At 45.5% G+C, this 12,938-nt stretch overlaps 1 protein-coding gene across 1 annotated transcript in view; it reads right to left on the bottom strand.

The window, feature by feature from the left end:
* The window catches only part of TBXAS1 (thromboxane A synthase 1), a 243,562-nt gene that overhangs the window by 63,059 nt on the left and 167,565 nt on the right, over positions 1–12,938 (bottom strand). The window contains 1 exon segment of the mRNA XM_042795265.1: positions 6,330–6,644. Within this exon segment, the coding sequence (XP_042651199.1) occupies positions 6,330–6,644 (315 nt within the window).

Below are 12,938 nucleotides of genomic sequence, written 5' to 3'. Positions count from 1 at the left end.
TACAACAAAATAGTCACAAGTGCAAAACCTGTTCAGAAATACATGTCTTCTGAAGGGCTCTGTAACAACTCCTAACAGGGATAATTTTTGACTGAAATGGAGACGTTGAAGACCATGGGAAAATTCCTTCTCACCTGGTTCATGTGGATAAAAACATCTTTTTCACAACTGTATGGCCTCTGACAGTTTAGGGATGGTTAGCCACAAACCCTATAAAAATAATCTGGTCTCGAAATAGCCACCTTCCCCCCTCCCCCGTCCTCTTTTACTGGTACACACCGGGCTTAGCTTCCCAGCTGATGCATATCGTCATACCTGTAACTAATACTAAACATGTTGTGCCAGTTTACAACCTTCTGAAGATCTGGCCTCTCTCTGCTGTCCTGGAAATAGATCTGTGGTCTCTGCAGAAAGTAATATTCTTTTATACACACACAGATGTAGGCGTCCTGCCCCCACTAGCTCATATTTAACTCTCTTTTCATCTTGTTTATTTTGTCTTCACGGTACCAAAGCAAGCTGCACACCCAGCAACAAGCTTGCAGCAAATAGGTGCATCTTATTTTCAGCGGACGGCCCTTCACAGGGCACATATGTTAGCCCCAAGGGATTCATAAAGATGTCCAGGTCAGAGTCTCCACAGTTTTTTAACTTCAGTTCCTCTGCTAGAGGAATTACGCTCAAACCTGCCTTTCGCAGTGCAGTTGGAGCAGAATCAGGGATTCGCAGGTAGGACGGGAAGATGCAGTGTGCAGTGACAGTGCTCACCACTCCCTACCCTGTCTCTCTGCTTCCCCAGAGATCATGATAAGCTGTGCACTCCCTTCCCCTACACCCCAAAGATCCAGACAGAGGTGAGGAGGGCAATAACCTCTACAATAACCAATGACAGAGGTTTCTCATGCTTGCCAGACTCTGCAATAGGCCGGGTGCCTCTCCACACTTCCAGAGAAAGAGACATCATCAAGCCTCCACACGGAGCTATCAGCCAAGAGAAGACCTAAAATGTCCTCTAGCGAACAGATGAGGAAAGCCCTGGAGGTAAAAAAAGAGGTGACAACCCATGACTCGATCCAGGTGCTGTTTTCTGAGGACACTTGCCTGGAAGTGCCGTCTCTGCAGTGTGGTGGAGAGAGGCAGAGAGGTCTCCCAAGACAGCTCTGAGACAAACTTGGCAAAATACAACTCAGCAGTACACAGCACTGGGGCTGGACCGCTTCTAGCACCTAACCTCGTGTTTCTGCACCACTTCTAGCACCTAACCTCGTGTTTCTGCACTACTAGCACCTAACCTCGTGTTTCTGCACCACTTCTAGCACCGAACCTCGTGTTTCTGCACCACTTCTAGCACCGAACCTCGTGTTTCTGCACCACTTCTAGCACCTAACCTTGTGTTTCTGCACCACTTCTAGCACCTAACCTTGTGTTTCTGCACCACTTCTAGCACCGAACCTCGTGTTTCTGCACCACTTCTAGCACCAAACCTTGTGTTTCTGCACCACTTCTAGCACCGAACCTCGTGTTTCTGCACCACTTCTAGCACCGAACCTCGTGTTTCTGCACCACTTCTAGCACCGAACCTCGTGTTTCTGCACCACTTCTAGCACCGAACCTCGTGTTTCTGCACCACTTCTAGCACCGAACCTCGTGTTTCTGCACCACTTCTAGCACCAAACCTTGTGTTTCTGCACCACTTCTAGCACCTAACCTCGTGTTTCTGCACCACTTCTAGCACCGAACCTCGTGTTTCTGCACCACTTCTAGCACCGAACCTCGTGTTTCTGCACTTCTAGCACCTAACCTCGTGTTTCTGCACTACTTCTAGCACCTAACCTCGTGTTTCTGCACTACTAGCACCTAACCTCGTGTTTCTGCACCACTTCTAGCACCTAACCTCGTGTTTCTGCACCACTTCTAGCACCTAACCTCGTGTTTCTGCACCACTTCTAGCACCAAACCTCGTGTTTCTGCACCACTTCTAGCACCGAACCTCGTGTTTCTGCACCACTTCTAGCACCTAACCTCGTGTTTCTGCACCACTTCTAGCACCTAACCTCGTGTTTCTGCACCACTTCTAGCACCAAACCTCGTGTTTCTGCACCACTTCTAGCACCGAACCTCGTGTTTCTGCACCACTTCTAGCACCGAACCTCGTGTTTCTGCACCACTTCTAGCACCGAACCTCGTGTTTCTGCACCACTTCTAGCACCAAACCTTGTGTTTCTGCACCACTTCTAGCACCTAACCTCGTGTTTCTGCACCACTTCTAGCACCGAACCTCGTGTTTCTGCACCACTTCTAGCACCGAACCTCGTGTTTCTGCACTTCTAGCACCTAACCTCGTGTTTCTGCACTACTTCTAGCACCTAACCTCGTGTTTCTGCACTACTAGCACCTAACCTCGTGTTTCTGCACCACTTCTAGCACCTAACCTCGTGTTTCTGCACCACTTCTAGCACCTAACCTCGTGTTTCTGCACCACTTCTAGCACCAAACCTCGTGTTTCTGCACCACTTCTAGCACCGAACCTCGTGTTTCTGCACCACTTCTAGCACCTAACCTCGTGTTTCTGCACCACTTCTAGCACCTAACCTCGTGTTTCTGCACCACTTCTAGCACCGAACCTCGTGTTTCTGCACTACTTCTAGCACCTAACCTCGTGTTTCTGCACTACTAGCACCTAACCTCGTGTTTCTGCACCACTTCTAGCACCTAACCTCGTGTTTCTGCACCACTTCTAGCACCGAACCTCGTGTTTCTGCACCACTTCTAGCACCTAACCTCGTGTTTCTGCACCACTTCTAGCACCTAACCTCGTGTTTCTGCACCACACCGCAGCAGCTTGCACCAGGCTAGCACAGGGATCTCGAACACAGCAGTGCCTTGGCCTTCTCCATCCCCTTCATGCTGTCCCATTCTGCTCAAGGCACCCACTGTGCAAGCAAGACAGACAAAGATCAGCACCATCTCAGGGGTATCCTCAAGGGCAACTCCCAGAGCCACCCCAATACTGCTGTATGTCTGCCCAGATGGACCGACCTTGCTCGCCGCACCGGCGGCCAGAAGGTCACTGCGCTTTGAGTTTTTGACTGGTGTGCCAAAAAACCTGGAATGGCGCCTGTCATTTATAGCACCTTTTCTCAGAGGGCTCTCACGTGTCTTTATGTACTTTAGTAAATGAGTTTATAAATCACTCTCTCCAACACCAAAGTACAGCCATCTCTGGAATGATACACAGCAGCTGCTGTAAAATCAGACCACAGCTCTACACCACAGATTAGGACAATAAAACATGCTGCATGAGGCAACTGAAAGGGTTGGAGGAAGGAAGGGGGACGTGGTGCAGAGCATTTTGTAGTTAAAATTGCCTAAATATAAATTTGGCTGAAGAGGGTACTGTGTTTAACATTTGCGTATCTGCAAATCAAAGCAGTCTTCCACCACCTGTCAAAACAAGCCGACTGTCCCATTCTCCATGTTTTGGCCTTCTAAAGCCCTTCCTTTCTGAAAATTGAAAGGCACCTTGATAAGAGCAAAGCTGATGTGCTGAGCACAAGCAGTAACCTAATAAAATTTCTTAGCAACTGACTTGATAACTAACTGTGAGCCTCTAGCTGCTGTGCCCCCTCCCTTCCTCTCCCTTGCATGACAACTGAACATAGCATCTATATATTCGCAGGTTTAAAATAGCTTCTACTCCTGTAACTTGCAAACCATTCTCACAGATCTTATTCTCTAGGCTAGAAGTAATTAATTACAGTCACTAAGGGGACTGAACTGCTGCACCCTTTTCCTTATTCTGGCATGGGCTCCTTGAGCAGTTCATTGCCCCGCCTTAAATAATGAATTGTTTAAATTAGGAAATCTTTTGAAGGATGGAGCTGCACAGATTAGATCTATGAATTTCCTGGTATCAAGGACAACAAATGAATAGATGTCCTTCTCTCCCTCTTCTCCTTGGCCATATAGCCACATATGCATCATTTAAAGCTAAGCTTGAAAACTAGTAAAGTACGGGAAAGTGATTAGAAAGGTATTTCCAATCAACATATGACAGCATGATTTGGGATGAGGCCACCAATCTGGGTTGAGGCACCACACAGACTGTGTACAGTGCTGATCTGCAAAAATCATTCAGTTAATTTGAACGCCGTCTCTCTACACCAAGTTTTAACTTCTCTGACTTGAGTGTGCCTAGCTCCACCACCTCTCCTAGATACTGCAAAAGCTGAAATTATTAGCAAAATATTCCTATTAAACAACCAAGAGAGTCGAGCTTTATGCGCTTGAGGAGGGTCATTATTGAAATATGACTAATAGTGAGTGACAGCTGAGACAGACCATATACAACACAGGGTCCATTTAGTCCTCCAGCTTGGAGGAGGAGCACGCTCACTTGCAGGTCTTGCACGGGTTCACACTGCAGTCTCCGAGAGCACAGCAAGGGCTCCTTTAGCTGGAACTAAACCAGAAGGCCAGTGCCGCTGCTAAGGGGAACTGGGTACACAGGGCCAGACTCAAAGAAAGCCAAGATAAACTCCTGAGGTGTGCACAGCGTGCACCCAACAGCCCTCCCTCCCAACTGTGCCACAGCGCGTGTCTGTGGAAGCGCACTCCTTGTTAGTGGAGACGCCAGCGTATACGTGGTGCTCCTACGTGAAACGTCTGCAAGCAGTCGGCCAGTTAACGGCTGCTCGAAGTCAGCTTTCTTTGCGCTTACAGGGCAAAGTTTGCTAATCCATATCCCCATCTACAGAGAAATACGAACGACACCGCGTACCTGTCATACCGGACACCTCTCCCAGCAATTTCACTGCGGCGCCTCATGCCGTCAGTTGTCAGGCAATGGCACGGAGATGAACCGTCTCTTCTTTGGCGCCGCATAACAGGGGTTTCTGCGTGCAGCTCTGCCGCCAGCATTAACCAGTAAATTGCCCATGCTCCGGGCCAAGCTGCACCTTCACATCTTTGCAGGCCTTAAGGAAGGCACATGAACCAACTGGACACAAAGGCATAATTAGGTCTGCCGTACTGGGGTGAGACAAGTAAATACTCTCCAGCTGGAGTGTTGTAGAGCTAATAACCTAAGAGTATAACCCAAGCCCTTTAGGGTTAGAACATAACACAGCAACGGTCTCATTGTACCGAGTTATGAGGCACGCACCGAGAGAAAGCTCTGTGCCTCAGATTGTGCAGCCCTAACGCCCGCCGCTGCCATCCACCTGCACCTGCAGAGCAAACACAACCTTGGACGGAGAACCACCACGCTCAGCACCTCGTCATGCAAGTCAAAAGACAACATCTTCTGTGTGCACAAAGCCTGGCTTTTATGTTTGCACAAGCAAAAGTAGGGAAATGGTAGCTTTTGAACGGGCACACTTTGCGTAGTCAAGAATTTTCTATTACCAGCAAAGCAGAAAATTATACAACTCTTTTCTTGTTCTGTGAGTACAACACACAGGATGGAATGCATAAAAAGCATGAAACTCCCCAAACTGTGTAGTTAAGGCTTTCAGCATACAAATCCAGCGGCTAAAATCCTGCAAGACAGCCAGGCCTGGTGTCATTTTGTTCCCCTTAGCCTCGTGATCCATTATAAAAGTATTCATGAAAAGAAAATGACCCTCAGTCTGAATTCTCATAACTAACAACCTGTGCAGAAAGTGTAAGGTGGAAGAACGGCTGCTGCATGGTCTGCTACACATACAAAATATTGTCAGCAGTTATCGGGGAAGCATAAATGCCCTTGGTAAATACAGATAGTGAAGGAGAAGAAATTTGAACACAGTATAAGAGAATTAAATATTGTGGGTGGGGTTTTTTTTGAAGCATGCACATATATTCTGCTGCTGAAGAAAAAAAAAAAAAAAGTATGAACATTTAAAGCAAAACTTTGTAGTTTATGGTTTGTAAGGATGCTGTTTCTGTCCTTACAAAGATCAGTAAATAAAATTGACCACAAAAACCAATAAAAGTATCTGGACAAGAGGAAAAAAATGGAAATATGGAAATATGTAGTTTTAGGGTCTGTCAACAGCTGGATTATTTCAATAATGTAAAATATTTTGTAAAGGTTAACCTTTCACTATGACACAAAGCTTCTGGGCCACCTCTTCAGTCGCTGTAAAGTGACATTATTTAACAGCTTCCCCCAAAACCCTAACCAGTATAGACTATTTTTGAATTTTGGGCTGAAAATATTAATAAAATGTTAATATACGCAGCCATAACTGAGACAAATAGGGGTCACGCAGGCGCCACAGTGGCCCGATGACCTCCACATTGCCTTGCTCCCTGCACGAAGCTCCACACCAGCGCATCGTACTCACGTGTCTTGCTGAGAAGTCATCAACCTCCCGAATCACCTTCTCCTGGCACTCTGGGTTGGTGGCTAGCAGGTACGTGGCAAAGGAGAGCGTGCTAGTTGTGGTCTCATAGCCAGCGATCAGGAACAGGAAAGCCTGGCCTGCTATCTCATCCTCTGTTAACGTCTTCTGCACCCTCCCGGGTGGGGCCGTGCCAGCGAGGGGCGCCGCGCCCTGCCGGGAGGCGGCCGATGGACCGATCACACCACAACACCCGGCTGCCGGGCAGGCAGCCGAGCCGCGGGAGTCCAGCATCCACTGAAGGAAATCTCTGCGCCTCTGCGGAAACACCGGAGGAGAAGAAGCGTAAAGAATGGGTCACAGAGCAGCGCCTTCGCCCACGGGGGAGGGAAGGAAAGACCTGCTTCCTATTTATGCTGCCCACTTGGCTCCCACAGAACGGCCACCAGCCTTTCATCAGACGAGGAGACTTCTACACATCAGCTAGAAATGCCATCACTACGGGTCGGCCACTGCCTTCTTCCTAGAGGGATGAGGCTGCTCTGCCCCCAGCACATATTTTCACAGAGGACTGCCAATGGCCAGCTCCACACAGAGCTGCTTCCGTCCTCAGGGCGAGTTCTTGGCGCCTGCTGGGAGCAAGGGGATCGACATAATCAGTGCACGGTCCCATGTGCACCTGCCGAGTGGAAGAGGCACGACGCATGCTTGGAAGAGTTGGCCCATCTGCTTGGAGGCACCATCCTCCTTTGTTCACATGGATCCAGAGCATGAAAGTCACCGTCTAGGTTTAGGGTTGCATCTACAATAATATCCGAAGCAGCTTAACAAGACAGGACTAGAAGCTGATCTCAGTAAACTGGTGCGTCTTTTTATGAGAAAGTCCAGTTGTGAACATTTGTACCAACATAGCTTTTTTTTTTTTTTTTTTTTAATTTTTTCTTAAAACGTATTTGCAGAAATGCATTACAACAGTAAGCATTCCTCTACCATAAAACCATTTAGATGGCTTGTCTTTGCAAAATGCCCATGGAATTATTCTACTGTTACAAAAACTGCTTTCTTTCATGCTGGTTTCTGACACAAAAACTCTAATAAACAGACCTGTGGACAAGAGTGAGCTGACTCCAAACCAGCCTGGACAGTAAGCTTGATTAGGCTTTGAAATATAACCCAAAAGGTTTGAATTGACTTTTGGGAGTGGGCATAATAGAATTGTGCTGAACCTAAGCCATAAGGCTATGTGATTGATTTTCAATTCCTCAAATACCAACAGAATACATGATAGCTCAAGGACTTAGAAGTGACTGCAGTGCCAGAACATGACAACTTGTGCAGTGGGATGGACAAAAGAAGAGAACGAGTCTTTCTTCAAAAGAAAAATAAAATGCTGTAAAGATGCATTTATCTGTTAAAGAGAAATAATTTGAATGGTTTCTTGGATCTGATGATTGAGAGATAAAGTACAAAAAGGAAAAGCCAGAGAAAAGGACAGGCAAACAAGATGAGAGTAAGGAAGGACTAATTAATTATAAATGTCAAAGGACTTAATCAGATTATTTTTTTTTTCACATGACATGGGAAAAGAGAGCAGTGAGACAGCAAAAGAGGAGCAAAACTTAGCATCCTATGCTTAGCTCTGCTGCCAACAAACTGCTCTGACCTATCTACGAGGCAGAGAGGAATGGTGGTTCTGAGGTTCGGGTAACACGAGGGATTGGCATACTGCCTCTAACAGCTCCTCCCCTCCAGCCCACAGCACCTTTTCATTTTGCATGTGTACATTATAGACACCTTGTACGCGTGAGCACAGTGCATCCTGCACCCTGGTACCCCCAAGAACCAGCGCTCCAGGCAGCAGCCGGCCCCGCTCACGGCATGCTGAACGACTCCACAGATCCAAGGCACGGCGGACGCGCTTTTCCCCCAGTAAGCCAAGGCACACAAGGCAATATTATACACGCTGTGTTCAGCAAATGCGCTCCAGCTCTGAAAATACTTCCTTGTGGCTTGACTTAGGCACAATTTCCATATTCAGATTGGCCATGCTTCCTTGGTCTAGCATTTCTAATACAGCAAGCCAAAAGTTGCAACAGCCCTGCCACAGTTATCTTCCTCCAGTCCAGCATGACAGGGTACCTCTGCTCGTTTATGTTCCTCTAGACTGGAGGAAACAAGACTTCATGCATACTTCAGCTGCACATAGCTAAAAATCTCATTTAACTTCTCCAGACAGGGCTTCATTCACGTTCTGGGAGCCCACGTATTGCACAACTCAGAGTCCAACTCTTTGGCATAGCCTATGCTTCAGCGATTTTCCTGGTACATGCATTTGGGTTAGGCCATTTTTTACATAAAAGAACCCCCAAACAGTCCAGTTCTAGTGTGTTCATTAGGGTGTGGATAAACTAGTCCAGTATAGTAATGGACTGCATCTGTACAGAAAGTCCCTTTTATCCATAAGACTAGTCATCATCACCTGAACTATCTTTATAACATAAAAATGTATAATTACATTCATATTCACTGGAGTCGTAACCCTGTAACATACTATAGTTCAAATGGTATGACATTTGGTGTGGTTCTGTATTCATCCTTCTCTAGCCATGAATTTTCTTGTAAACAAACACATTGCTCTCTGAGGGTTTGCAGTTCCCAGTCATGAGCTGTTAGCTGAGTCTGGTCTTATATTTAGACAATACACTCTCTGGAGACTCTGTAAGAGGTTTCTCCAGCCTTAGACAAAATCAGGTCCCGGCCTTATACAAAGCATCTGGTTATTGCCGTGATAGTAAAGTAATAATCATAATGACGAGTGAATAAAATTTCGTTCATGAGAACTTTTGCTGAAAGCAAACTTAATGAATGCTAGCACAAGTGAATATTCCCAAGAATGTGCTCTGAAATGCCTCTGTGGCCATTTTGAGGAACTCTTTTATTACTCACATAATATATTTGGTTAGGAATTTAAAAGTTTGTCTTGTTGTAGAATCTGTTTATAAGGTCACCCTATCAATAAACAACTATATACCTTATATGTGCCATGTAAATTGTTCACAGGTGAGCAAGGGTTGCTAAGAGCAATGGTTTTATAAATAATCCTTACTAAAGCAACATTAATTTGTAAAAACTATTTGAATAATGGGGGGGGGGGGGAGAAAAAGCATAAAATTAGAGAGATGCAAGCTTTTTTCATCATAATTCTACACAGTGGAAGAAGCTATATTTTAGCAAAGCTTTTCTTTCTTATGGTTCATTCTACTTCACTTTAGGCATCAGTATAGAACGCAACATAAAAAATCATCATCAACCGAAGCAAGAGAAAAGATTTCCAGGGTTATAACCACTCATAATGAAACATATTTTTCTTCCGCACCATCAGGATGGAAAAATCACTCTGACTCAAAAACCTAACAATGGCAATAGAGGCAAACACTAGCATAAAACCAAATATAATTGGATTGTTAAGTGCTGGAAATGAGGAAAAGGTATCTCATGAAAATTCACAGAGGTTTCATCCACTTCAGTTGACAGCAGGAAAAAAAAAAAAAAAAAAAGGCAGTTTTTACAGTTTGACAACAGACCAGGTACTGACAGTGTCACTGTACAAAACCATTCTCTGGTCATCACATACAGCTGCTGGCTTCCTTTTTCTATTGGGGACATTTGTTTGATTTTCCTCACAAAAAAAAGCAGAAGCCCATAATAGCCTCTATCCTGTCCTCTGACACTTGCATAGTTATGTTACAATGGCCTCAGAAATAAGTTCCCTCTTCAAAAGAATGGTGTGCCGATGAGACGGACTCTTGTTTTGCCCCTGTACAACACAGAGCCTATCATTAAGCCAATGAGAATTGAATAGAGAGCTACTATTTGAAAAAATCTAATTTGAATGCAGTATGGGACAGGGTGCACGTCTAACCTGGTGGTGACACAGACATCCCCTTTGAAATATATAATAAGACAAGCCCTGCTTTCAGCTTCCCCAAGATAGACACCTTGCAATATATTTCCTGACACCAGTGTTCTGGGCCGTATCATTCCCCTCATTAGTCTCCTTAAACATCGCCCGGCCATGCAGAGAAATCATTCTGCACAGAACTGTAACGAGCTGCGTGCTGCACACTGGAAGGGCAGACGTGCGCTGTGCCGGGGAAGGCCAATCCAGCGGTACCTACCACCCCTCCTCAAATCACTGCTTGTAAGTTCTGCAACTGTCAGAAGAAGAGAGAACTATCGCTCACAGGTGTGAGGTATCGTGACTCCTCTCACAGGAGGCAAGGGTCCTGGGGGTGCAGGGCATGTCTCCAGCTCCTTCCATCCGACACAGGGAGCTGTGCTTTTATATCCAAGATTGACATACCGGCTGACCTTCTGGCAAATTCACCACTGCTCGGGGATCCAGGGGACCCTTGGGTGATGCTTTTGGTAGAGAGATTGAGCCATTTAACTTCTCTGCAACCTGAAGTCAAAAAATACTTACGGAAAACTACCGTATGTATATCAGTTGGAATCTTTGTTCTTAACACTGTGATTTCGGTTGTGTTTTCTGCAAACAATACTCCAATTTTGCAGTACTCTGATAGCTCAGCTCCCCGTTTTGAGTTCAAAAGAGCCCAAAACTACAAAAAGTAACTGAAAGACGAATCAAGAAATGAAACCAGATGACATAATCGGTTGGTATTCTGTAAAGCACTTGCCATGGTGCAAAAGTCATACCAATGTGATGCTGCTAATATAATACCACTCACAATAAATTGTGCAGACCCTCCTAGCCTTTCTCAAATGCTCTGATGGCAGCTCAAAAAAGCAGGAGCTAAGCTTCAGAATCCTTATCTAACAGTGAGAAAACTCACATCTCATATTGTTTCTGTTTCCCACAAACTCGCACAAACACTGCTATGTTAGTTTATATCCAGGTCATTTTTTGTAAGTTTGACGTAGCAACCATCTTTTTAGGTGAGACAAACCTGTGTCACCTCGAAGTTATCAGCAAAGCACTGCAGTAGCTTCCCAGATCCTTTTGAAAAATAAGCACAAAACGCAGTTCCACTGAAACTATCATTTTGCCAAACTGCTTTGAAAGGATCTAATTCAACCTCTCCCTAACACTTGCAGGTTTCACTTGGTTTCTTAGTGAAATCCCCCAAAAAAGCCAGTCATCCAGTCCCAAAACATTCCAGAGAGACCATCCTTTTGCCTTGTGCTCGAACCCAGAGGCTGGAATTAACTGGGAGGCCAGAGCTGACAGCCCTCAAGCTGGTGCGCCCGAAGGTGGCGAGCACGGTGCTCTCGGAGGTGATGCTCAGCTCTGCCAGGGCCTGGGGTCTCTGGAACTGCAGGGTATGGCCATTGCTCGAGAGTGGCTGGGAGGTTTTCAGTCCAGCAGAAAAAAAAATCCTTTGTTTGCATTTGTTAACATCAGCGGGTGAAACCACTCTAATGTTTTTATTGTAAATGGGCTGAATGTCTGAGGGCAGGCACGTCCTACAAAGCAGTATAACTTGCTTTAAAAACCGGAGTAAATTTAAAGAAAAAAAAAAAATACTGAGTGCCCACTTGGAAAGTGGAGCAGCCTTTTGTCAGCCTGGCCTAATCTTAACATTTGTAGTGAAACCCCAGACTGAGAAGATTTTGTATAACTTTGGACTTGTTCTGGTATTTTCATATATTATCATCACTAAAGCCCTATGCAAGTTTCTGGCAGGAGTTCACAGCAACGAGGGAGCACTGTGAGTATTCAATGACACCACATTTGATGTCAGAAGCCACAACAATGCCTTTGCTTTCTACTTGAAAGAAAAAAGAAGCCTCCCTACAATAATGTTGCAAAACCTCTACATGAAACGCGGAGCAGGCCCAGAAGGGGCAGGTCCATCAGCAAATTGATGAAAGCACCTGATCGTGGCAAGTATTAAACATGGTAGCAAAACTTATCTTCCACATGTGACTAATGTTCCTTTAAAAAATAAAAATAAAAAACCATGAGTAAGTGTAAATTCAAGTATGACATGGATTTTATTGGCTGAGTTTGCCACTAAATCTGAAGAATGGCTGCTGTGAATTACTGGTTAAAGCACTGACCTCCACAGAACCTGTGATTCTTAAAACCTGCACTCCCTTTTTTGCTTTTAAAACACAGTCATAACTGGTGCACCTTCTCCATCGGTACAATCGGTACAACACGCATCAAATCTTAAAAAACCCCGTGAGGAAAAGCTAATGATGATCTCAGAAAAACCCTTTAAGACCTCGGCTGCAAACAGACTTACACAGACTCAAAGAGTTTAAGGCAAAAGCACCATCACATTGGGGAATGAGGCCTGGAAGGAACTCAGCAAGTTATCTACTCCATCCCCTTGCCACAAGGCAGCGTCAGCCAAACCAACACTGACAGCTATTTGTCTGACCTGTTTTTAAAAACCCACCCAAACTCCAGCTTCCCACGGCCTCCCCAGGCCGTCCCCCCCAGCACTGAACCACCTTCGTCACTGGAGAGGCTTCCCCTCCTCCAGTGAGTTACTGCAGATATCGCAGATCATTAGATTTCGCCCAGCAACACCCACAACACCTGAGGCTCCACAACCCGTGCTTGAATATGTCTCTCCCTAT

Source organism: Tyto alba, unplaced genomic scaffold, assembly GCF_018691265.1.
Source record: "Tyto alba isolate M040663 unplaced genomic scaffold, T.alba_DEE_v4.0 Super-Scaffold_21, whole genome shotgun sequence".
NCBI classification, from domain to species: Eukaryota; Metazoa; Chordata; class Aves; order Strigiformes; family Tytonidae; genus Tyto; species Tyto alba.
Note: the sequence above shows the minus strand (reverse complement) of the source record. Positions and strands in the feature narration are given on the sequence as shown.